The sequence below is a fragment of the Kogia breviceps genome, chromosome 11 (genome assembly GCF_026419965.1).
Source record: "Kogia breviceps isolate mKogBre1 chromosome 11, mKogBre1 haplotype 1, whole genome shotgun sequence".
Lineage (NCBI taxonomy): Eukaryota > Metazoa > Chordata > Mammalia > Artiodactyla > Physeteridae > Kogia > Kogia breviceps.
This window is the reverse complement of record NC_081320.1, coordinates 939760-964754: the sequence shown is the minus strand read 5'-3', so window position 1 is coordinate 964754 and position 24995 is coordinate 939760. Positions and strand designations below refer to the sequence as shown.

General features: G+C 43.9%; 2 protein-coding genes across 38 annotated transcripts in view; both read right to left on the bottom strand.

Annotated features, from left to right (window-relative positions):
• Positions 1-5831, bottom strand: part of CCDC138 (coiled-coil domain containing 138) — a 139922-nt gene extending 134091 nt beyond the window's left edge. For 21 of the 36 annotated variants that reach the window (XR_010835289.1, XR_010835284.1, XR_010835283.1 and 18 more), the window contains exons 1-5: positions 5715-5831; positions 5193-5250; positions 4581-4706; positions 2085-2207; positions 200-387 (exon numbers count right to left, since the gene is read on the bottom strand). Coding sequence is in view for 12 of the 36 variants with exons in the window: in XM_067006979.1 (XP_066863080.1) it covers positions 200-387; positions 2085-2207; positions 4581-4706; positions 5193-5250; positions 5715-5807 (588 nt within the window). In the remaining 24 variants the exon portion in view is untranslated. Of the gene's footprint in view, positions 1-199; positions 388-2084; positions 2213-4580; positions 4707-5192; positions 5251-5384; positions 5524-5714 lie in introns of those variants that run through there. The other 15 variants (XR_010835294.1, XR_010835296.1, XM_067006973.1 and 12 more) reach the window with 7 other exon arrangements.
• A 1176-nt stretch (positions 5832-7007) lies between these two features.
• The window catches only part of LOC131765129 (E3 SUMO-protein ligase RanBP2), a 49652-nt gene continuing 31664 nt past the window's right edge, over positions 7008-24995 (bottom strand). The window contains exons 20-30 of one of the 2 annotated variants that reach the window (XM_059078576.2): positions 20185-24784; positions 19448-19525; positions 17173-17343; positions 16466-16558; positions 15986-16164; positions 14214-14418; positions 13527-13628; positions 9716-9861; positions 8759-9032; positions 8307-8632; positions 7008-7941 (exon numbers count right to left, since the gene is read on the bottom strand). In XM_059078576.2, the coding sequence (XP_058934559.1) occupies positions 7636-7941; positions 8307-8632; positions 8759-9032; positions 9716-9861; positions 13527-13628; positions 14214-14418; positions 15986-16164; positions 16466-16558; positions 17173-17343; positions 19448-19525; positions 20185-24784 (6480 nt within the window). In that variant the 3' untranslated portion in view covers positions 7008-7635. The remainder of the gene's footprint in view (positions 7942-8306; positions 8633-8758; positions 9033-9715; positions 9862-13526; positions 13629-14213; positions 14419-15985; positions 16165-16465; positions 16559-17172; positions 17344-19447; positions 19526-20184; positions 24785-24995) is intronic. The other variant, XM_059078578.2, reaches the window with a different exon arrangement.

The following is a 24995-nucleotide window of genomic DNA, read 5'->3' as shown; positions in this document are numbered from 1 at the left end:
TAAAACAATGAATCTAGAACACCTACTTCAAAAAGCATACTTTACCAGCAAATTCTGTTTTATTTCTTCAGTAAGGATGGGCTGGAAATAAATACTTAACTAACACAATTACGACCAAACACCTGTGTCCGTGTTTCCTCAACGCCCGGCGCTAACGACATCAACATTTCGGGACCCTCGGTTCAGCCTGAGAGCTCACCTGCAGTTTCTGGTGTATCTGGAGAAGCTCATCGTAGATCTGGTTGACGTGGCGCGGAAGCACGCCCTGCGTGTTTGGGGCTCTGGGCGCGGGGGGGCTGACACGTTGCCAAGGAGAGTCACTGGCGTTACTGCAACAGTCAGTCCAGTTCCTTGAGTCTGAGGCCAAATTAGTTGCTCCGGCAGCTGCTAAGAAAATTAAACTTAAATGAAAAACTTATAGTTTTAAATATCCTCATAGTATTGTTCAAAAGTTTCAAGGACTATATGCAGAGAGAAAGAATGATATAGCAAACGGTTAATATTTAGAAAATTTGGATGAAGGCCACACAGAAATTCTTTGTGGTCTCTTTGCAACTTCTCTGTAAATCTGGGATTACTTCAAAAATGAGCGCGCGAAAGCACTTATGGATTAACGGCCTAGGCCAAGAAACGGAGTTACCTCAGAAACCCCGGAGCACATTCCCTTCTCTCCCTTACACCAAATTAACCGCTGACCCAAACACAGCGAGCATCACTGCTCCACTTTTTAAATTTTTACTACTTATGTTTAAAAAAGTATGTGTCTTGCCCGTCTTTAAACTTTAGATAACATCTGTAGTCAAATAGTCATAAATTACATAACCTCTATAACCTCCCCCCGTGAATAACACGTTCCCGTGTTCACGACGGCGACGGGTTCACCCCCCTCCACTGCTTCACCTGTGCTGTGTTTTCTGCGCACGGACACCTGAGTGCTGCTGCCTGCACAGGGGCCAGGCGGCCTTGCACCTGGCACCTGGCGCCCACGGTGAGCGCTCCGCTAGGACGCACGATTAGCAGCAACACTGCAGGGCTGCAGGGTACGCGTGCAGAGTCAACTGCACGGTGCCCAAAGCTAATCAACTCCCTGACAGCAGCGGAGGGCGAGGTCCTCCTGCTTCGCTTCTCGCCAGCACTGAGCCATCAGAACTCGTGCTCTGCCGACCCGAGCACAGTGCTTTTCCCTTGCGTTGGTCTCCAGCTGGGGCAGTGGCCCCGGCTTTAACAAGGGCTCTCCCACAGTACTCCCCGTCTTGGACAGACTGCGGAGCCAAGACAAAAAGAAGGAATGTTTAAAAAGGAAAACGTCTCCTTTCCCTCACTCAGCTGATGCCCTTCAAGGGCAGACACCCTCTCCGGGCTCCCGTCCCCCCAGCACCGGCCTGAGGACGCCTTAGTTCTGTCAGCCTTTACACACACTCAGCATTTGTTCAATGGTCACCCGTGGGAAAATCCACCGTACAGCAGGAAACACAAGCTGGCAGAAGTCTTCTTCGTGCTCCTCGCACACTGAGACGAATCACGAAGAGGACAGAGCAGCGAGTGTCCTGTGTGTGTGGGAGACGCAGAGGCTCCTGGGGGCAGCTGGGTCCTACAGCCAAGAGGGGAGGGCACCACCCCAGGTGCCTCTTTTCCTGAAATCCTGGCAAAACTAGGAGAGGCAGCCAGGTTCACAGAGAGCAACTACTGGCTCAGGGCCAGAGGAAGCCAGACCCCAAGTGATCTGGACTATTTTCCTAAAATGTTTTAAGGAATAGCCACCTACTACCATAATTTTACTCACTTCCTAACAAATACTGACATGAGAAAGAACTGAAGAAATTATAAAAATATTCAGTGGATTATTAAGCGCTTTTGATAAACTCTGAGAGTGTAAAAATTCTACTGGAAAATCATGAAGTTTATTTTTTCTTCTCCTTTAGCTTAATGACAAGCACAGTAACCAGCTCATGGCTTACAAAAGTCCAGGACACAGAAATACAGACCCCTGAGAAGCAGGGTTATTACTATGGGGTAAGCTTTATGTGCCCTACTTGACAGAGTTACTGTTTAAATGACTGTTCTAAAATGAGTATTTCTCTTACCTTTGTTTATCCCTTTAAAAGACTGCTTGTTTATTTCAGAGGTACTAACCCTATGATCATTCCCAATGAACTCTTCTTCTGTTTCCCGTTGTTTTAAATCTTGAAAAGAATCCAGTTCATCATCTAGGCTTTAAAAAAAATTCTATCACAGCATTCTGGAAGATTTCTATAGCATTTAAAGCAGGTGAGACTGCTTTTCAAATATTAACAGCGTAACAACTGAGAAAAACGTAACAAGTAAACATGTTTAAAAAAGCAAAAGGAAAAATTGTAAAGTACCAATCACTGACGCTGAAAACTCACTACAAAGATCCTTCTACACATTCAAACAGGCTCAACTGCAAACTGCACACCCTGCAGACGCTCCGCACTCCTTCTGATCCGGATACTGCTGTGAGGCAGGTCTGACAGGCACTGCTTTCTCGAATTGTAACTAAGAGAACTAGTGTTTAAGGTGAGAAAACGGAAGCCTAAAGTTCAATTAACTGACAGGTGACATAACCAGCAAGGGGTGAAGCAGAACTAGAATCCCAGGTGTTCTCTCCAAAAAGATCATCTGAACGTTGACATTTCCAGACCAGTGCTGTTCAAAGGGAATATACTCTAAGTCACAAAAGATAATTTAAAATTTGGGGGAATTCCCTGGCAGTCCAGTGGTTAAGACTCGGTGCTCTCACTGCCCACGGCCCGGGGTTCAATCCCCAGTCGGGGAACTAAGATCCCACAGCCTCTTGGTGCCGCAAGAAGAAAAAACAAAATTCTAACAGCCACATTGAAAACATAAAAAAACGTGAAATTTTAATAATATACTATATCCAACCCAGTATATCTAAGACACTGTCATTTTAACATACAATCAGTATTTTAAAATAAGACATTTTACATTCTTTCATCCATCTTTAAAATCAGCTGTGTATTTTATACTCACAGCACATCTCAATTCAGACTAGCCCCATCTCAAGAACTCAACAGACACCTGCAGCCTGTGCTGGCCAGCTCTACGACTCCACACTAGGTCACAACTAGGGACTGTGGAAAAACTGTCCAATGTCAGAAACATTCACAGTCCACAAGCTTCAACTTGTAACTTGAAATTACACCCAGACCGCTTACCTTAAAGATGATAAAACTATCAGTTAAATAAATGACAATAATTTCCATGAATTCATAATTAGCTTCCAGCAATTTTCTCTTTCCTTCTTCTACATTCGATCAACCCCATGTCCAAATCTTTTTTTTTTTTTTTAATTATTTATTTATTTATTTTTGGCTGCACTGAGCCTTCGTTGCTGTGCACAGGCTTTCTCTAGTTTCGGCGAGCCGGGGCTACTCTTTGTTGCGGTGCATGGGCTTCCCATTACAGTGGCTTCTCTTGTTGTGGAGCATGGGCTCTAGGTGAGCGGGCTTCAGTAGTTGTGGCACGTGGGCTCAGTAGCTGTGGCTCTCGGGCTCTAGAGCGCTGGCTTAGTAGTTGTGGCACACGGGCTTAGTTGCTCCACGGCATATGGGATCTTCCCGGACCAGGGCTCGAACCCGTGTCCCTTGCATTGGCAGGCGGATTCTTAACCACTGCGCCACCAGGGATGTCCCCCATGTCCAAATCTCGACTCCAGATCAACTAGATAACTTTGTGAGCGCCAAAGGAAACAGCAAGAACAGTAATGATGATAAACAGCGGTGCATCTAAGTGCTGCTCTACGTACTGAACACTGTTCTAAGTCCTTTACATGGATTAATTCATTTAATCAGAGAATGAAACAATTCAAGCTCCAAAATATCAATCACACTCACAGATACTTCAGGCACATTTTCCTTTTTTTTCTCTCCACAATTACGCCTTAGTTTCATTCTGTATACGTACACATCTTTACGGTTTAACGTTATTTCAAAATGTCTGCTCCCTCTCGATACCTAAGCACTTCCTTCTGCCACATATTTTTGGCATTAATAGTATTCAACTTTGAACTTTATTTCACCTTAGCTTACATTGTTTTTACAGTGGTTTTACCCAGAGTAAAATCACTTCTACAAAACTGCTGACCCCTCACAGCCCAGCACCACATCATACATACGCTGTAGGCATCGATACCAACTCCCTGGGCTGACTTCTTCCATCTCTCTCCCTGCTGCCTGGAACGCAGTGCTCACCACACCAGGAGACACACGACACAGGCTGACTTAATACCGCCGCCTAACAAACTTATACTCGTTTTCACCCTAATTCCTTATTTAATAAAAAAGGGGGGGGGGCGGGGAGCAAGGTCTTCATTTGGGTCCTGGATGAAGAGCCATCTATCACACAGTGTAAGTCACTTTGCATTAGGCCAGCAAACACGATGCTAAGTTTGTGCTTTTATCAAATTCTCAGTAACAATCACTCAGTTTCTCCAACCACTCAGCAGGCTCCTCTCAGAGTAAAGCAAACATACAGGCAGCCCCTGACCCTCCTTAGTTTCCCGAGATGCCCAGGGGAGGCCCGAGCAGGGCTCGGGGTACCTTGCCAACTGACGGTCCCGCGCTTGAGGGCACCACGGTGGGGTGCGGGGCCGCGCCTCCTCTCATCAGAGTAACATCTCAGCGACGGACCAGCTTCATCTCCACGTGAGCAGAAACCGAAGTCCTCTGTGAACAGGAAAGAAGACTGCAGAGGCTGCTCACTAAGGTCAAACATCAACGACCTCATTCTCGACTTCGAAACGTAGGAGAACAAAGCTACGTACCGATTTCCTGTCTGTGTGTCTCCCTAATGCAGACTTCCAGAAAACAGGCATCAAGTCTGCTCTTCAAACAGCACTGACGTTCATCCCCGCCCCCCCGCACGTGACGCCGGCAACGACATGGGGAAGCAAGCAGAGCAAGTGCCTCTAATCCTGTTCTATGGGTCGGAACCTAAAGACCGCAGGCGGTAGGCGAACTCCCGGAACGTTCAGAATCCGCCCTCCTTCCACCTCGTCACGACATCCCGCCAGTACCCAAACGTTCAACACTTTAATTCTCCCCTTTATGCACTTCAAGCATTAAACGCTGCGTAATAAACTACATCTGCTGCGGTGAAAAAAAAGGGCGAGCGCCTCCCCAACGGCGCGGACACCCGGCCCGCCGCCCTACCTGGGGTGCAGGGAGGCCGCCGCCGCCGCTCCGCCACGTCCGGCCGCTGGCGCCCGGGCTGAAAGAGAGCGACGGAGCGGTGACCGGGGCGAGCCGGGCCGCCCGGCGCCCCCGCCCCGCACAACCGGCCTGATCCAGGGTCCCCGCCCCCGCCCCGGCGCAGCGCCCCCTCCCTGCCGCCCCGACACGCACTCCGGGTCCGCGCACAGAGGCGGCCACCGCGCATCCACCGGGCCACGCGCCCGCACCTTTTGGCGTGAAACCGGCTCGGACTCGCCGCTCTGGGGCGGGACCGAGGCGGTTCCGATCCGCACGCAAGTCACAGCCCGGAACGCCTGCCACGCATCTGCGAGCTGACGCGCACGGCCGCCCCCGCTCCCGGTGCCTGCGGAGAGCACCCTCCTCACAAGTGCACGCACGCCGCCGCCGCCGCCAGGGACCCTGCCTCGCGCCCACGCTCCGACCCGCAGATCCGGCGACCTGCGGACTTGGCATGGGCCGACAGGCAGGGCAGGACCTCACCTCGGCGGGGCAGCCGCCCCCCACGCCATAGCGGCTTTTGAGGCGCTCCACCATCAGGTCCTGCCCGGGCGGCTTCACCACCCTCGGCTCCATGGCGGTGGCCGCCGTCGTCTCCCTGGCAACGGCGCGCGGCCGGGCGGGGCGGGCGCAGCGGATTTGCGCCGTGACGCACGGCGCGCTGCGCCGCCGACGTCTCACCGGCAAAAGCGTGGCCGCTGGCGCAGGTCCGTGCTCCAGGGCGGTGGGGGCGCGTTGCGGGCAGGAGCGCGGGGCTCTCGTATCTTCCTTTCCTTCCAGAGGGTCGCGCCGAGGGGCAGTCCGCGCGGGCCCGTCTCATAAGCGCTCGAACCTATCGGAAGCAGCTGTGAGACACTGTATCTGGAGAAGTCGGTTCCGGCCAAAGCATTCGTTACCAAGCTTGTGAGTCCACAGTTGTGATGCCTTAGGGCGCCTCCGGGTGCCTCCCGCAGCCTGGAATCCCTCGGGAGCCGCCCCGAAACGTGACAGGCACCAGTGTCTCCGCCAGGCAGCCGCGCGCGGGGACCCACATGCATCCACCACCCACCGGCATCCACACACACCCCCACACACTCGGTGGGTTGGGGCAGTCCACCGCTCCCGGCACACGGACCCCACGTGACCCCCGCACTACGGGCGGCCAGCAGGTGCTGTCCCAGGACAGCCTGTTTCCAAACCCCAAAGGGCACGACAGCACCACTGCCTCACTACCCAAAATGAGGCGGCTCCGCTGGAAAGAACCCCGGAGGGCAGAAGGCACCCAGTGGTTGGATTACGCAAAATGTGCTCTCCCAGGGTGCTCTGTGGTGCCACAGGGGCAGGCTGATGAGAACGTACCCCTTTTTCTGTCGAACTTTTGACGCTAGCCATTTCCAAGTAAGTTTTCAGTGTATACCCAACTGGAAAACAGTCCTCTCCTTGGGAGCTCTGGAAATTAGGTGGCAGTTTAAGTTTACGGATTTTTAATTATCTCCTTACTCTGGTTCCAGAATGAAAAAACAACTAGATGCACAAGTAATGAATATTTTAAATGTCATGGCTGTTAACAATTGTCACTTTATTTTTGCTACAAAATTCACCAGAAAAAGGTACTGCAACAATCTAGTATAAACCAAATCTTTAACCAAAGAACATGGTATAGACCTTTTAAAAATACTCATAATACTTTATCACAATAACTGCAAGGAAAAATTCAAGTTCTATCAGAACCAAATGCAGTTTGAGGTAGCAGAAACAGATGACAGGTTTTTTAAAAAGTCTAAATACTCAACTTACTTAAAATGTAAAAATTAATTTAATACCTTGGGAAGAGCACAGGAAGCTACATAACATTTTAAGGAAAGAAGGTACTCTGTTAGCTATACAGGAGGTGCAAGAATTTATAGAAGAGCACTTTGGTTAAGTCTCTACCCTCTGGCTCTACCCACTCACAAGTGAATCTTTATTCATAAATGAGCACACCAATAGTGAAAATTACCAAATATATTCCAAATCTGAAATAAAAACTATCCAAGTCATGGTCCCTTTATCCAAACAGTAAGTATATCCATGCAGGAAGTCTAATATCTTAGAATAAACTAAAATTGCATATATCATATTCCTTCAATAGTTTGAGAAGGTCTATTGCTTTTAACAAGATTAGTATTACTCCATTTTAATACAAATATGTCAGGAGTACATAAACACAAGTACACCTGAAATACACCAGTGTTTAAACTTTTATTTCACACCATGCAAGGTCAATTATAACACATTAAAAAGTGACAACAGCTATAAGCTGCAATTTTATATTTATACATTGGAAATGTCCATTTTCAAAAGCTGAACATACCATGTTGTCGTAACAGCTAGGCTTCAATTCAACTGTTTATACAGGTAAAATCTACTATGAAAAACAATGATTTTATATCTGCCCACATTCTGTGATAATAATTCTTCGACTAACAGACCCTTTAGGAGAACCAAATGATTCAATCTTTTTCACAGTATCCATGCCATCTTTAACAAACCCAAATACTACATGCTTAAAGTCCAAATGCTCTGCTTTTTTCAGTGTTATGAAAAATTGAGAATTATTGGTATCCTGGCCTCGATTGGCCATGGATAGTAAGCCAGGACTGGTATGTTTCACATCAAAATTTTCATCTTCAAATTTATCTCCATAAATGGACCGTCCTCCTGTTCCATCGTGTTTGGTGATATCTCCCCCCTGAAAAAAGATTTCAATTAACAGGAATCCCAAATAAAATGTTAAAATACATACAGAACTAACCACTAAAGGGTAGGTCCTAAACACCCAGCTCCTTTGAGATTGTAGTCTGAAAACTAAGAAATACCCACTTGTGAAAGAAGACAAAAAAATGAAAAGATCTTTTCCCACCCTTGATTTCTAGCAGGTTCAAGGCATTAAAAATATGAACCGTTTTAGGCTGAAAGTTCTTGTGGCGACAGAAGCTGGGTGTGTGGAAATGCTAAAGAAGTCTAAAGAAAATTATAAGGAGAAACACCCAAATTTCCCAAGATGGTGTGCTGCACTTTTCTAGACACCCATTGTGATGTACAGTTAAGACTTACTTGGCAAACAAAATCTGGAATCACCCTGTGAAAAATGGAGTTCTTGAAACCAAAGCCCTTCTCTCCAGTGCACAGTGCTCTGAAGTTCTCGGCAGTTTGAGGAACAATGTTTGAAAATAATTCCATGGTTATACGTCCCAGAGGCTCATCATCTGCGCAAACATCAAAAAACACCACAGGATTTGTCTCCTTTGCTCCCGGTGATACCTGTTCTTCCTGGGGTTTCAATAAATTCTGTTGACATTCTTCAAATTTTTTCTTAAAACAATCAGCCATTTCTTTAGTTTTAAATCTCACTGCAAGCTGTTCCACTTTGGCTTCTCCATCTATTAAACAACAAACAACACAGTGACCTTTGTGTTATAATAACTGTTATAAATTGTTTTTTGTATTTGTTATCAATTTTAGAAAAATCCCCAAACCGGAAAGTAGCATTTGAGTGTAGAGCTCACCAGCATAATCTGAGGCAGTCCAAACTAAAGCATTGTTGGAAACATTCAAGGGTTTCAGTTCCATTGTTTTGGTGATGATGTGGTTGGCACACACTTTGAGCACCTGGTCTCTTCTCATCAGGACCCGGTAGTAATTCTTCATCGTGTGCCAGAGGATCTTCATGTCTCCAACCCCACGCTCCTTCCACTGACTGGCCTCTCGATCCCACCTGTAAAGTTTGGCTCTCTCTTTAAATAAAATTTCTTCATCTTCTTCTCCAGATTTTACTTCTACCTGTGACAGGAGATGAAATTATCTATAAGCTGCTGCTTATAAAATATTCCATAACAAATTCCAAGATCCAAATTCCTTAAGACACTGGCATGAACAGAATTGAAAACAGTTAACATCCTAGGGTTACAAAGACATCTGATTTGGATGAGGCAGGAAAAATTTGTCATTACACATTTTCCTCTTATGTAACATTTTTCCTCATTTTGGAAACTAAATACATTCTTTTTACAGGAGAGGTTTCAAAAAAATGCTTGTTCTTAAAGAAATATTATCTACTGATTGAGGTTGAAACTGATAAAAGTAATTTGCCTGAAACAACATTCTTATCCAGAAAAAGTACAATTTACTTTTTATTGGAAGGACTGTGGCAAATAAGAGATTAGATGTTGGTTGGTTTTTTTTTTTTTTTTGCCCCTAGAATTATGTTACTGAAAACAAACACGAAAAAATTAAGTTCTTCCCAAGGATTTCATATAGAATTTATCAAATAACATTTGTATGTAAATTTTTAAAAAAAGACTATTTGAACTTAAAGGCCGAACTTCTAATAAAGAGTTTCCATTTGAAACGGTCAATGTTCTGAAAGAAATGCAAATAAGGCCAGCCCTACAAATCAAGCCCAGGTCAAGTTTTAAACTTAAAATGTGAAGTTATTAGTAAGGTTTTCACTCTTTAATATTTACCTCTGGTAACGACACTATTGGTTCAAAATGGATATCTTCATTATGAACTACCTCTTCATCACTACCATCTTCATCTTCGCCAACTTTACTGGTTGACTGTGCTCCGAACACAGCTGCTCCAGTATTTGCCCACTGGAAATTTTTATCTGATGAATAAATTAGGATACTTAAACAGTGGTATCTATTTTAAAGAGCTCTTAATCCCAGTTAGATTACTTTATGAATGAATCTAATTTCCAATGATGTAACATACTTCTAATAAAAATGTTTAAACTTGTACTCTTCTGGCATGTTAAACTCATGTGGTGAGTACACAGGACTTTTAGTAACATTTTTGCCTGGATATACAGATAGGGTCTAGGATTGTCTGAGCCTTAGGTCTTCATGATACTAAACTACACAAGAACTTTCAGTAATGAAGCAGGTTCTTAATTTAAAAAGCAGGTTCTTTGAAACGCTGAAAACCCAGCTCAGCTCCAAAGGTAGTTCATTTCATAAAACATTCTATCACATGGAAAATATAACTTTTGAACCTAAAAATGTTCTCAAAGAAGCCAAATCTGCTACTTCCATATTAGCCGAAGCAGACTAAACACGTTTATAACTTCTCTACCTCAACTTCCTCCTAAGGTAACTAGAGCTGGAGCTTAAACTTCTTGGCCAGGTGGCAATGGCAGCCTTGGGAGAAGCTGACCCCCACTGTCCTCAAGCAATTCTAGGCTTAAGTTAAGGGGTGAAAAGGCTCCCCACTCCCACGCAGAGAAACAAAGACTTTTACTCTCCCTCACAGGGAGAAGGTGAAAACTAAAAGCTTCTTCATCTGCATCTCGAATGTGAGGACCCAGCCTGCTAATACATTCCCCACTATCTTAGAGGAAAGAAACCTCTCAACTCTTCATCGCTTGCTGACAAATCACTGCTCTCTAATCCTACATCTGATGCAAAAACTCAGGAGAAGGCAAAAATGTCACAGATCAGTTAAAAACTCAGCAACCTGAAGAAAGAACAAAATGAGTGTCTAAAGCAGTAACTCCAAAGCGAGGTTTAATGGGGTAGAAAAAAACAGGAAAAAAGAAAAAAATTCTTAAGATACAGCAAAAGAATGCTCTGAAACAAGAAGAGCACAATCTCAGGTTGTGTGGGGGGCTTCCTCAGAACAGTTACCACAGATCTACATGATACACAGGCAAAGGGCTCAAAAATAACTGGCTCAGGAACTCCCAAGCAGAAAAAAAGTTTAAATTACCCCAATACCCTGAGAGGTATGGCAGAAAGTCTCAAAATTCCTCTGAAGCAATGGTTCTTAACACTGGGTGCATATTAATCACACGAACAGCTTCTGTAAAATACCAATGCCTGGGCCACAGGCCCAGAGAGCCCAACATAACTGTAAGGTGTTTCTTTTTACTTTAAAAAGCTCCCAAGAAATTCTAATATGAAGCCAAGAGTTGAAAACCACTGTTCTAAAGGGACAGGAGAAAGAACTTATACAGTAAGAGTATAAAGATGTACACGTCAATAATATCAACAACTGTGTTCTAGATAATAGTACCTAGGAAGCTTCCACTCTGTGTCCAGGTTTAATGAAAACATTACAAAATCTCAAGGAAATGAGATAAAATGTCAAATCACAGACAAAGGGGAGCAGCAGATAAACAGGTGTTCCTCGTGCTCTCTTAGTTTCCATATGAAATATTACACAAAAGACAGGGAGTGACTGACAGACCTGCCTGTGAAGAGGACTTTCAGTAGAAGACGGAAAAAAAAGGAACAAAAGAAAACGTGAAACAAAAATAAAATGAACAGATAAAGAAAAAGTAATCACCACAGAAATAACACGTAACAGAAAAGGAGGAAAGGATTAAAAAAAAAAAAAAGACTCCTCGTAGCTTAAAACCAACCAAAACAAAAAGTTTAAGATCAAAAAGGTCCACACAATGCCAGAAATAAGTTTAAAAAACAAAAAACCATTCTGGTGAAATTGATTACCTTAAAAAAAAAAAAAATTAAATCCCACAAGCTCTTAATCAAACAAGGCAAGATGAAATTCTAAAATATTTTTTAAAACTTACAGTAGTGTGAAAATTCCCCATGAAAAGCTATGAAATTGATTCTGGGGCATTTAGTTTCAAAATGCTATTCTGTGCTTACTAGCACAATCTAAATTAAATAAAGCAGGCATTCAACATGCAAGAAAACTAATGATAATTTAAAGGAAAGTAATGACAAAACCTGAAGATAAATAAAAAACATAAACAAAAGAACTGATAAAACCAAAAGCTACTTCTTTGAAAAGACAAAGCACAAATTCCTGTCAGATCTAAGAACAAAACAAGAAGTGTAGTTTAAAAAAGAGCTTGGTAAATAATCTCACGGAAAAAGGAGCTGAACATCAGCAAACAATACTCAGGACGGGCCTCCCACGTGGCATGGATCTTGCCTACCTCACACTTTTCTGTACAGTACCGATGGAGTACTTTGCAAAAGGTATACCAAGTATCAAGCAACCTAACACATCAATTTTTATTTGGCTTTTTGTGGATAATTATACTCACTATACTGTTGTATTTGTTGACCTATAACCCTGTGACTTCAGACTACTTATTAATAAATTAAAAATAAAGCAACCTGACATCAGTGAAGCTATGAATTCCAACATAATGTAGCATCTGAAGGTAATTTCTAAAAATTTTATATGTGTTTCCATAAATGATAGGAACTGTTTTTTGTTTGTTTGTTTGTTTTTTGCTGATTGGCTAAACCCAGTGTTAGTGAAACAAGCAAAAATATGTGAGAGGGAAGAACACTATTCTGAATTAGATTAATCATGTAAGTATGTATCTTCAATAAAATTTATTCGACAAATCAAGCATCTTGTTCAATGTAGGTGGTGCTATAATCAGATACATGAAAGCTATCTTAAGAATGAGAAAATATGCTAATTGTGTCAAGCTTTTGAAACAATCAAGGAAAAGGATTATTTTCTACAAATGATACCCAAATGGACCAAAAATAGAAAAAAATCACTGGAAAAGATGGGAAAGCTCACCAGTTATAAATGAGTACAACCCTTATATTAAAAAGCACAATAAAGGATATAGCAAAAATAAAAAACTGCAAAATCATCTCCTTAAAAACTACTGATGCACAGATCTTGAAATATTAGTAAATCAAAAGTATAACTAAAAGAACAATGTGCTAATCCCGAGGTTATTCCAAAACTGGAGTGATGGTTCTGCATTTCAGGATGCAGAAGACTAGCACCATGAGTTACAATGAATTAAGAAAAAATTCTTTGGTTTTTTTTTTTGCGGCACGCGGGCCTCTCACTGCTGTGGCCTCTCCCGTTGCGGAGCACAGGCTCCGGACGCGCAGGCTCAGCGGCCACGGCTCACGGGCCCAGCCGCTCTGCGGCACGTGGGATCTTCCCGGACCGGGGCACGAACCCGCGTCCCCTGCATCGGCAGGCAGACTCCCAACCACTGCGCCACCAGGGAAGCCTGAAAATTCTTATGTTTATATTAATAATAGCAAAAATAACAATAAAACAGAAGCCCTTCCTTTATTACAACACTAGACAGCTGGAGGGTAGGGCTGGGGAAACAAATGGCCAGGTGAGTAACAAAGGGCTTGCTCCTCCAGATGTGCCTATTTCTGTAATATAATCATTAAAACCGCTCCTCCTGGAACATATGTATAACTGATTCACTTTGTTGTAAAGGAAAAACTAACACACTATTGTAAAACAGTTATACTCCAATAAAGATGTTTAAAAAAAAAAAAAAAAAAATACCGCTCCTCCTGATCTTACCTTTGGACCCAAAAGCAAAATCCCCAGAATTACTGGAAGCCAAGTCTGCAAATGACAGCCCTGTGCTACTTCCAAATCCAAATGAAACTGTTTTGCTTTCCACTGGCAAAAGGAAAAGAGCAATTTAGTATTCCATTTAATACATGTTGAACATCAAAGCTTTACTCAGGACCCAAAGAGAATGGGGGTAGGACCTGCTGTACTACTGAGAGGGATGGGGTGGGATGAGGTGTGGAACATTTATAATCTGGTTGTCTCTCTGAAGAAAACTTATAAAAGACATCCAAGTTCTGAGCTTCTTCACTGTTATTAAGTTTTCAGGTACTATTCTCAATGAACAATATACCAAAAGCATACCCAAAATCATTTTTTAAAAATGAGATGTAGATCTATACTAAGTCAGATAGAGAGCTATACAGTTTCTGCTTTACACAATCTAATATAATCTAAAACATTCATTCAAAGGCAGGATTTCAGGAAATATCTAAAGATTTTTTGTATTCTCAATTGTAAAAAATAAGCTCATAAAAGCAAAATATTTCATGCCCCTTTAATCATCTCAAATTTTGTTTTAAGAAAGGGAGTTTCTGGATCTGCATTTACACGTCTATCCTCTCAAAATCACAGGTGTACCTTATGTAGTAATGCATGCCTAGAAGGTTTTTATAAACATATATCAAATTGTACCTTGGCTTGTAGAATCCGCATCATTTTCCTTTCTAGTAGATAAATCCACAGGTTTATCGACAGTTTCAGAAGAAAAAGGTGGTGAACTAATAGATTTGGTAGTAAACTCTGGTTCTTCTGATTTACACAAAAATGGTACAGTCACTTTACTGCCATCTGTACACACACTGTCGGCCATGCTAGTTATGTCCTCCTTCTGGGATTTCTGCAAAGAGGAAGTAACAGATAACTATGCCATTAAGTACTGATTGACACAAAAGGTCATATATCCTATTTTAAAAGAAACTGAGGACTTCGAGTTCTGGACAAAATGGAGTAAGCACACTTTTCTCTCTCCCATTCCACCTTCCATCCTACCTCTCCCAGCACCTACAGCTGAATTGGACTGAATAAAGTGACCAGAAGAAGCCTCTGAAAAGTGGATGAAAGCAGAAGGATTAAAAATCTCAAGACATGGGACTTCCCTGGTGGTGCAGTGGTTAAGAATCTGCCTGCCAATGCAGGGGACACGGGTTCGAGCCCCAGTCCGAGAAGATCCCACATGCCGCGGAGCAACTAAGCCCGTGCGCCACAACTATGGAGCCCGCGCGCCCAGAGCCCAGGCTCCACAATGAGAAGCCCGCGCACCACAATGAAGAGTAAGCCCCCGCTCGCCGCAACTAGAGAAAGCCCGTGTGCAGCAACGAAGACCCAATGCGGCCCCCCAAAATTTTTTTTAATAAATAAATTTTTAAATAAATAAATAAAGCCTCCAGCAGCAGCAACTAGAGATGATGATTAAGAAAAATCGCATATTGTGTACTTCCACTGAGTCCAGGGAAACTGCTGAGGGATTTAAAATATACTTCAGATTTAGTATAGCAAGGCCGCTGATGAAAACTTCAGATAGGGCTTCCACAAATCTATTTGGTTATAAACAAGGAAGTAATGCCCTTACATCAGCTGATGGCCACCAGCTATACGCACACCGATGAATAAGCTGAAGCCTGTGGAGCAGGCGGCACACCCTAGGTGGACAGCTAAAAAAGCAGGCCAGCTAGACTCCTCGGAGTCAGACAGACGGTGAAGGGTAGTAAGTCTCCTAGAGACTCAGGCCGTGTGTTGGGCTACGTCTCTCTGTACCCATGTATCCTTTAAATAAACCACTGCATTCATAACTAACTCCAGGACTGTTTCATTTTAACCATCTTTCCAACAATTTTTAAAAAACAATATTTCTTGAAAGGCAAGGAACCATTCTGAATATGTCAAAATTAGATTGTAAACAATTACAAGACAGGGACCTTGTCTTCTAAGTTTCTGTGGAATACAAATTAAGACACCAAGGTGTTGACAGCTACTAAAATTACTACACCTGAGCTAAGAAAGTAACCAAATCACGAAGTTATTGGCAAAGCAAGGCATATAGGTCGGGGGAACCAGGTTTCAAATGCTGCTATTTCCTATCCACTCTGCCCACTCCACAGTCAATTAACTTGCACAGAAAATGAACTGCTGAACACCGTTCTTTGCAGGGCGTAGACCTTCTTAGGGACATCTGCACCGCCATGCTGCCGCCCTGACTCCCCAAGCCCAGCACACACACACCGGTCACAGGGGGGCCTCCAGTCCTCCGGGCAGACACGAGTCCTCCTCCTCCGGCCAGAGCTGCCCGAGCTGCCCGACCGCTTGCCAGACGCACCCCATTGTTATCACCACGCGGTAAGGACCCTCTAGCTTATCGCGAGAACAGAGGCAACGGGGCCAGAAGGAACACACAGAGACGGTCTTACTGGAGCCTCCTGAACTCTGTGCAGCTCCGAGTGAAAGCCTTCCCCACTTCCACTGTCCTCATCGGTGTCACTGCAGATGCCACAGAAAAATGTAGGTGGAAGCTTTAACGTATCTGCTTTTGCCTTTTCTTCAACTGTTGGTTTCTTTTCCCAAACAATAATACATTCTTTCTCATTACCTGAAAATCCCATACAACACAAGGAAAAGAAAGTTAAGACGAAAGTAGATGAAGTCCACCTACTCCACAAACAATGGCCCTCAGTGTCATCTACAGATTCCAGACCCAAATAACAAGACCTTGGATTCTAAAGGAGAATAAGCACCACCAGGTGCACAATGTTTTTCACTTCACGTTCTTTTTAAATATTTTAAATCACCAAGGCAAAATTGGTAATTACAGAGGTGACCAGATTGCGAGATTCCTTTCAAACAAGAGATTTTTAAAAAACATTGTAACTAGTAATTTTACTGTTACATACCTGTTAGATTTTCTTCTAACGGTCTATATTTTTCTGAATCATCCAAATATAGTTTTCCATTAAGCTTCTTGACAGCTGTGTCGAAATCTTCATCTTAAAGTACAATTTGGTTTATTAAATAAAAGAACTTCCAGTAAATTTCAGGAGATTTTCCAGCCAGGAATCTAGGAAAATTATCTCCAACTTCACACTTTCCCTTACTACCCACACCAAATAGCAACCAACTTTGCCTATTCTACACCCCGAATGCCTTGTCTGAGCTGCTCTGGCATTTTAGCTTCCCTTCCCATCTCCACTTCCCACACGCCAGTCCTCCACACCACTGCCCAACTGTCCTGCTGAAATTATTCTCAGCACGTTAACTCCCCTGCTTGAACGCTTGGACAGGGCCCACAGAGCTTTCCCCACTCAGATCCTGTCTCTGCCTCACAGTTCGCCCACCCCTCTGAGACCCCAGGGAAATCAGAATTGCTTTCTGTCCCCTCAAAATGCCTGCCCTGTTCACGGCAGCCACCCAGGGAATGCTAATAAATGAATGCAGCCCTTTCCGTCGTGACACCCACTGACCGCTCACACATACACTTAGGATCAACAACGACCTGCAAGGCGGCAGGCGTGGGCTCTAGGAAGCAGGCTGAAGCCAATTTGGTCACCCCATTCACTACGATGAGCATGAGCAGAACGCTCTCAAGCAACAAGAGACTGACCGTCCTCCTCCTCTTCGCTGACGTAGCCTGGCCTGCTCTTATAACAGAAGAAAGTGGGAGGAAGCTGAAGTTTGCTTGCAAGAGCTTTTTGCTCAGGGGTCGGGGTTAGCTCATACACAATGAGAACATCGTCATCCGAGGGAAGATCTTCAGGCTTTTTCTTCTCTTCCACTGTAAGACAAATCAAAAAAATTAATAAAGACAAACTGTTAAGCAATTAATTAACGTCAATATTCTAACTGAAAATAAAAATCATGGAACTTAATCTTTAGGTTAAAACAGCATGCTAATAAAAACACACATACTTTGATTTGGACACAGCTCATAATAACCATGAATTAGAATTAGAAGCCCGAGGTAACGTTCTATCAAAAACCCTTAGTGGACACAGAATCTACTTAATAACCAAAAAAAAAAAAAAAAAAAATCCTGCTTTTACTTACTGATCGGCTATAAATTAAAAAGGTATTTAAAAAGTGCGGCCACAATCATACTTGAAATACTAAATGGTTTAGCAAAATATCCATACATTTGCGATAGCTGAAACATTAAAGAAATCATAAGCAAAGATTAGTATAAATGCAAAACTAAAGCAAAGCCAACCTCGATGAGAACCTACAAGGAAAGTTAACAATTGCCAAGGATGGCGGGTGATTACAATTACAACCAACTTTCTGTATTTCCAAGCAGGATAATAAATAAAATTAAATTAAACCTGTTATCCTCTGGGTTCCCATAGGAACCTAAGAAAATTCTATTAGCTGAAAACCCAAAAACAACAAAAAGGCAAAAGATGGAGAGAAAAGGAACTCTTCGTACAATATGCTCTGGTCTATAAAGGACTTCTGGCTAAAGGAACCGATAAGAGTAAGCAAACCATGAAGCATGCTCTGTACCAACTGGCGCTGTCCAATATAGCCGCCTGACCACACTTGGCTGTGAAGCACCTGCAGTGCAACCAGTCCAAACCGAGATGTGCTGCAAGTGTAAAAATACACACTGGGTTTTGAAGATTGGTAAACACAAAAAACAAATTAAAAAACCCCCACCAAGAACAAGGGGGAAAATATCTCATTATTTTTTATACTGATTAGAAGTTGAAATGGTATTCTGGACATAATGTGTTAAGCTGAATAGATTAATACAATTAATTTCACCTGTTTCTCTTTTTAGTTTTAAATGTGACTAGAAGTTTTTTAATTACACACAGCTTTATTACTATTGGATGATGCTGATCCAGAGAACAGCCCTTTTGCAATATTGAACTTGCCTTTCACCCTCCTCTTTTACAAAAACGTAGCATTAATTCCTAGCCAAGGACCACAAAAAGAACTGTGAGATAGAGTTTCTTGTTTATCAGACAGCCTCAAGTCTTCATCTCTACGGTCCTTTGAAACCATGACATTCTCAGACTTGAAACAGAACAGGACTCTTTGTCCTGCAGCAGTATTTTGGTAAATTTGCTCTCAGACCAGGGACTCTTCACCTAGGGCCCACAGAGTCTGTGTACAAGTATGTACCCTTTACAGAAAAAAGTCCACACTATTCACATAATTTTTCAAAGAATGCATCCTTAAGAATAAAGGCTAAGAGATGCTGTAGCCAGTAGTATGACTGGTGTACTTTAAAACTGAGGGTCCCAGAACTCACAGGTTGTTATGTGATCATTGTAGTTGTCTGACAACTGGTAACACAGTTGTGTTGCTCAAGATATATTATTAAACCCTAACAGTGAGTTTTCATCTCCACAACCTGCTCCTGACTGCCTCTAACAGAGCCAGCTGCCAAGTACTCCATTACAGCACCAACGCTTTCTCCCACAAGTGGTCTGTACTACACCGGGAACACACCAGGATATAATGGTAGCTCTTATATGTGGGGCCTACTTTCAGACAGAGCATCTTCCATGTGCTAAAAGAAACACTCGGTTCCCTGTGGTACACACGCTGCTGCCATCACGTCTGGACACCGGCAAACGATAAAGGTTAGGCAACATACAGGTCTTCATGAATCACAGTTGAAACGGCATCTGATGTGCAAAACAGAGAAAGGGAAAGACCTCACGGATCTACCTCAAAACAACGTCGTACACACAACATGTGAGAAAACACGACATCCAAGTACACGAGAGCAGCATTAAGGGGTCGCGTCGGCTTTCTGTCACACGCATGCTGCAGTGTTAAGCCCTGAACTGCACGCAGCCAGTTACTCTGCTGAGGACTAGCAGCTGCTGAAACACGGATGTCCTCTCACAGTGCCAGGGCCAGCTCTGTACCTTTGTTCTCAGGCTGGCAGGGAGGAGTGCTGCTCCAAAATGCCATTGGATTAGATTTTAAAAGGCTAAAATTAAATCCTAGAAAATAAAGAGTATTTCATTTTTGAACATTTGAGAATCAAAATGAATATAATTTTAAAATATAAAAGCCAGAGTCCATCCATTTACACCAATGTGGCCGTCTCACGTACCCGTTTGTCCCAAGGGCTTCATTCTCTGCTCATTTAACAAGTGGTGGAAGACTGCCTTACATAAAGTGTGAACATCTCAGTACCATGCTCTCTGAGTGACAAGAACATAAGGACGATAACCTGACGCACGAACCTGCTCGTGATTCACGCTCAAGGCCCTAAGCTGGACCCAGTGCTCGCTGAGTCCTTGTGCTCTGCTCGGACAGGTGCATCTCCCAGGAACCAACATCTCCTCAATAACTTACACACAAACTCTCTGCTGCTGTTTGAACATCTTAACACTCACCAGTAGACTGCTTTAGGGAGGAAAAAATCCACACAAGTGTATTCTGGCTGTTCACAGAACACTGTGTTTATGAGCCGACTTTTACTAAAACATTAGCCCGCTACAAAGAGTCTACACCAAGATAAACGTTAAAAAAAAAAAATATGAGGGAGGGAGAGAGGGAGGGCGGGTGAGAGAGAAAAAAAGAAAGGGAGGGAGGGAGGGAGGGAGGGAGGAAGGAAAGAGACAAATTCTGCTTAATCTAAAGGCTAAGTGCTTACCCTTTTCTGGTGTTTTAAACGTGTGACTGGTTGAGGACTGCTCCTTTGGAAAAGCAGGAGAGGGGTTTTTGACTTTGCTGTTGGAAGACGGTGTGAGATCAGAGCTCTGCGACTCTTGGTGACCACCAGGCTCCGCTCTTTTTTCAGATCCACTCTGGGCTGCTGAACTGGCCTCACTACTGTTATTTTTCAGAGGTGCATTAAAACTAAATCCAAACAAAGACCCGGTAGCTGAACTGTTGCCAAATGCAAAGGGTTTTGACTTTTCACTGCTAAAAATGCTTTTAACAGACTCAGAACCAAATACAAACTTTGGAGGTGAAACCACTGCTTTTGTTGTTGTTTCAGGTGTGCCAGACACCCCGCCAACTTCTGAGGTTGCACCTGCCGCATCATCACCCTGCGCCGAATCCGTCCGTTCTCTGGTGGTTTCCTCTAGCACAGCTACGGCGACTTTGCCGCATGGTGACTCTCTGGGAGTGGTCGAACGAGAAACATGAGGTGTTATCAAAAAATCTTTTTCTTGGGCTATTTTTGCTTCATCAAATATTTTCTTAAACGAGTCTGCAACATCCTGTAGTTTAAAACGGACAGCTAAATGCTCTACTTTTCTCTCTCCGTCTGCAAAATCACATGCGGTCCACACCCAAACTCTTTCTGTCCCTTTCATATTTTGCAAAGTCATGTCTGGAGTTATTCTGTGGTTGGCACAAAGCTTTAATACCTGGTCCCTTCTCATCACTATGCGAACGTGCTTATTATCATAATTCTGTAAAATCTTTATGTCCCCAATGCCTCTTTCTTTCCACTGCCCAGCATCTTTATCATACCTATAAAGTTTGGCTCTGTGACTAAAAACAACTTGTTCATTTTCCTCACCACTGGACACCTCGACTAGATCAGGCAAAGGTACGACAGGTTCGAAGTGCTGTCCATCTCTCTCCTCCTCCTGAGTGACGTCAGAGTCTTCATCTGTGCCCACTGAGGCCCCACTCTGATTCAACTTGGCAGGAGACTTAGACGGGCTCAAAGCAGATTTAAAACTGAAGTTAAACCCGGTGGTTGACTCACCGAAGCGGAAGAGATTTTTCCTCACGGGGCTGCTGGCCAGTGGGGAGGCGTGCACTGAGCTGCTACTCACACTGTCGTCCAGAGCGTCTTCCCTTAGGTCGTAGCTGTCCCACTCTAGGGTGGGCCCAGTGGTCTCAGGATTTGGCATGCCACTCGCGTCTGCAGCACTGGCAGCTCCTGCTCCTGAACTCTTACTCTCTTCGTCAGTGACTTTTGTTTGATCGTTCGTCAAAAACGTCTTGAAATCTTTTAGTCCGCTCTTCATCTCTTCCGCCCTCTGGATTAACTTGGCAGCTCTGCCAGTATCCACAAGCTTATGGGGAGTCTGCAGTGGAATATCTAACAGAAGTCGCTGGCATTCCTCAAATTTCTGTTTGAATTCTTCAGCCAGCTCGGGTGTTTTGAATTTTGCTGCCAGCTGCTCTAGTTTGGCATCGCCATCAGAAAAATCACTAGCCAACCACATCCAGGCCCTGTCCGACCCGGAGAGGGGCTTCAGGTGCATGGTGGTGGTGATCCAGTGGTTGGCACACACCTTCAGCACCTGCTCTCTCCGCATCAGCATCCTCAGTTTGCCATTAACTTCATTTTTGAGAATTTTTAAGTTCCCCAAACCCCTTTCTTTCCACTGACTTATCTCAGCATCAAACCTAAACAATTTTACCCGCTGTGAGTAAAGAACTTTCTCATCTTCTTCTCCTGTGACAAGCTCCACTTTCTCAGGCATCTGGACGACTGGTTCAAAATGGATATCGTCACTGTCCTCAGTCTTATAGGCGTCATCATCTTTCTCAAGGTCAGCACAAGTGTCGGCTTTATCAGCCACTTTACTACTTTGCGATGAGAATAACTTCTCTCCAGCACCCGAAAAGCCCTTGAAATTGGGGTCTTTTTTGCCAAACTGAAACCCTTCTCCTGAATTTGATTTTGCAAGATCTGCAAAGGTAAAAGTGCTGCCGGTTTGACCAAGAACCACAGCACTCCCGTCTTTCTGACCACCAGCATCCTGAGCCTGACAACCAGCGTCATTTCCAAAGGGCTTTTCACTCTTCCTCCCCTGACTTCCCGGCTCCTGAATGCCAAATTTAAAGCCCCCGTCAGCAGACACAGGGATAGAAAAACTAAATCCTTCTTTTGTTGATGTAGAGTCTGTATTAGAAGAACTCTGAAATGTAAATGAAGGTGTATTTTCTTGATCCACACGCCCAAATTTAAATCCTTGTTCTGCACTGCCAAACTTAAAGGCTTTTTCTGAAAAGTTACTTTTAAATCCTGTTCCCCCCTGACTTCCAGAAGAGTCATTTGCCTTAGTTGCTGAGCCCAAAGTGAAAGCTGAAGGTTCTTCTGCAACAGGTTTATGGGCTGGTTGAGAGACATCACAAGCCACACACTTTGTAGAACTTCCTTCATTTTGTACCAAGCAAACGCTGCAGTCCCACTGTCCTTCCTTCTTGGTGAACACCCCTTCAAGCCCACCGCTTGGAGCCTTGCTTGTCTCTGAAGACGCAGGCGCTGGAGCAGCAGAGGCGGGTGGACTCTGACAAGCCACACACACGGCTGCACTTGCCTCATTTCGCACTAAGCACAGACTGCAGTCCCACTGTCCTTCCTTCTTGGTGAACATCCCTTCAAATCCACTCTTTGGAGCCTTGCTTGTGTCTGAGGCACCAAACTTAAAAGAGGCAGGTGCCGGGACAGCAGAAGCAGGAAAACTCTGTTTTCTTGGATTCTGACAAGCCACACACTTTGCAGAACTTCCTTCATTTTGTACCAAGCAAACGCTGCAGTCCCACTGTCCTTCCTTCACTGAAAACACAGATCTGAAATCACTGCTGGCAGGCTTAGGAAGATCTCCCTGGCCAAATTTAAAAGAAGGCTGCTGAACAAATGAAGACCCACTTCTGTTAGCAGACTTTGTACTCTGACACGCAATGCACCTAGATACAGTGGGTTCATTTCTTACTAAACAAATACTGCAATCCCAGTGACCTTCTTTCTTTGGAGTCATCAACGCAAATCTATCTGGAGTACTTTCTGAGCCAGGTTTAGGAGTGGAAACAGTTTCAACTAATGGTGAGCCAAGGAGATCTTTACTGCTTGGGTTTAGATTTTGGCAGGATACACATTTCTCAGCAGTTGCGGCATTCTTTAATGAGCAGCTGTTACAATGCCACCAAGACCCTTCTTTCTTTGCAACCTGAAATTCAAAGTTCATGTTTCCGGCAGCAGATTTGCCAATATCCTTATTGTCATGACCCGTGGGTTCTTTTACAGTTCTCGTAGACTGACTGGAGGTTGTGGCTCTGTTTGTTCCTGAGGCTTTTAACAGGCTCTGGGCCTCTTCAAACTTGCACTTGAAAAGTGCCGCCTCCTCGGGTGTCTTGAATCTAATAGCAAGCTGTTCTGGTTTGGGCGACTCATCTGCGTAGTCCAGGGCGTACCACACAAAGGACCTGTCTGAGCCAGCGTTGGGTGCCAGGGCCATGTCTGGGCTGATGTAGTGATTCGCACAGATTTTCAACACTTGCTCGCGTCTCATCAGTAGGCGGATTTTACCGGAGGTTTTGTGCCTTAGTATCTTTACGTTGCCAATTCCACGCTCCTTCCATTCTCTTGATCCTGCATCAAAGCGATACAACTTGGCACGATTGCAGAAGAACTCTTCCTCATCCTCCTCACCAGTTCTCACTTCAATCTTATCGGGAAGAGGCACCACCGGCTCAAAGTGAGGGCCGTCGTCGTCCTCGTCCCCGTGCGCACTACCCCCATCAGTGTCATGACTCTTGTTGGCCGGCTCTGCGGCAGGCGTTCCAAACACTGATTTCCCCGGACCGTGGAAAGTAAACATATCATCACTGCGTCGAAAACCAGAATTCTTTTGCTGATTTGGGCCCATGTTTTCAGTAAATGAAATTCCAGGCACATTTTTGCTTCCAAAATTGAATGTATTTCGAGGTCCAATGGTCTGAGCAGCTTTTGGTCCACTGTAGCTATCTCCTTGCAAAGGTTTGTCTGAAGTCAGGAGACCTAAAAGGCTTTCACTATTAGCGTAAGTTGTAGAAGGGGGCTGTGCCACAACCTGCGGTGAGGAAAACGTGAAGTCGCCATCATTTGATTTGAAATTTGAATTAAATTTAAAAGGAGTTGGCTGTGATGTACGCACAGGTGCTGCCAAAGATGGCCCCATGCCTTCACCTGGCACGGGCTGGACAAAATTGGTTTTTCCAAATTCCATAACCTTAGATTCTGCAGATCTTGAGGCATGAGCTGCAACTGGTGGTTTTGTAAAATAACCTGGTTCTGGCAAAGGTGGATTTGTGCTTGTCTGTTGAACATTGTAATTAAAGTAATCATCACCCCTAGGTGATAGAATTCCTGTTGCAGGAGACTCAAAACGCAATGGGGGACCATACATCTCTTGAGAGAACATACAAGCAGACGAACTCTGCACTGGTGGTGTGTGCATCTGCTGTGAGTAGGCGTAGATATGCTGCTGAGGTGGAAGCCTATTCATGCCATAAACTGGTCCCTAGAAAAAATAAAATAAAGCGCACATTTTTGTACGTTGTCTATAAAACTATAGCTTAACCAGATACAATCCAATTCTCATAAACCTCAAGCATGAGTACAGGGTAAATAATCACTAGGGCATACAGTGCATCCTTAAGAGAAGACACTTCTACGTTACTACAAAGATACTTACAGCTCTAGTCCTTGGCATATAATGAAAATTGCCTTAA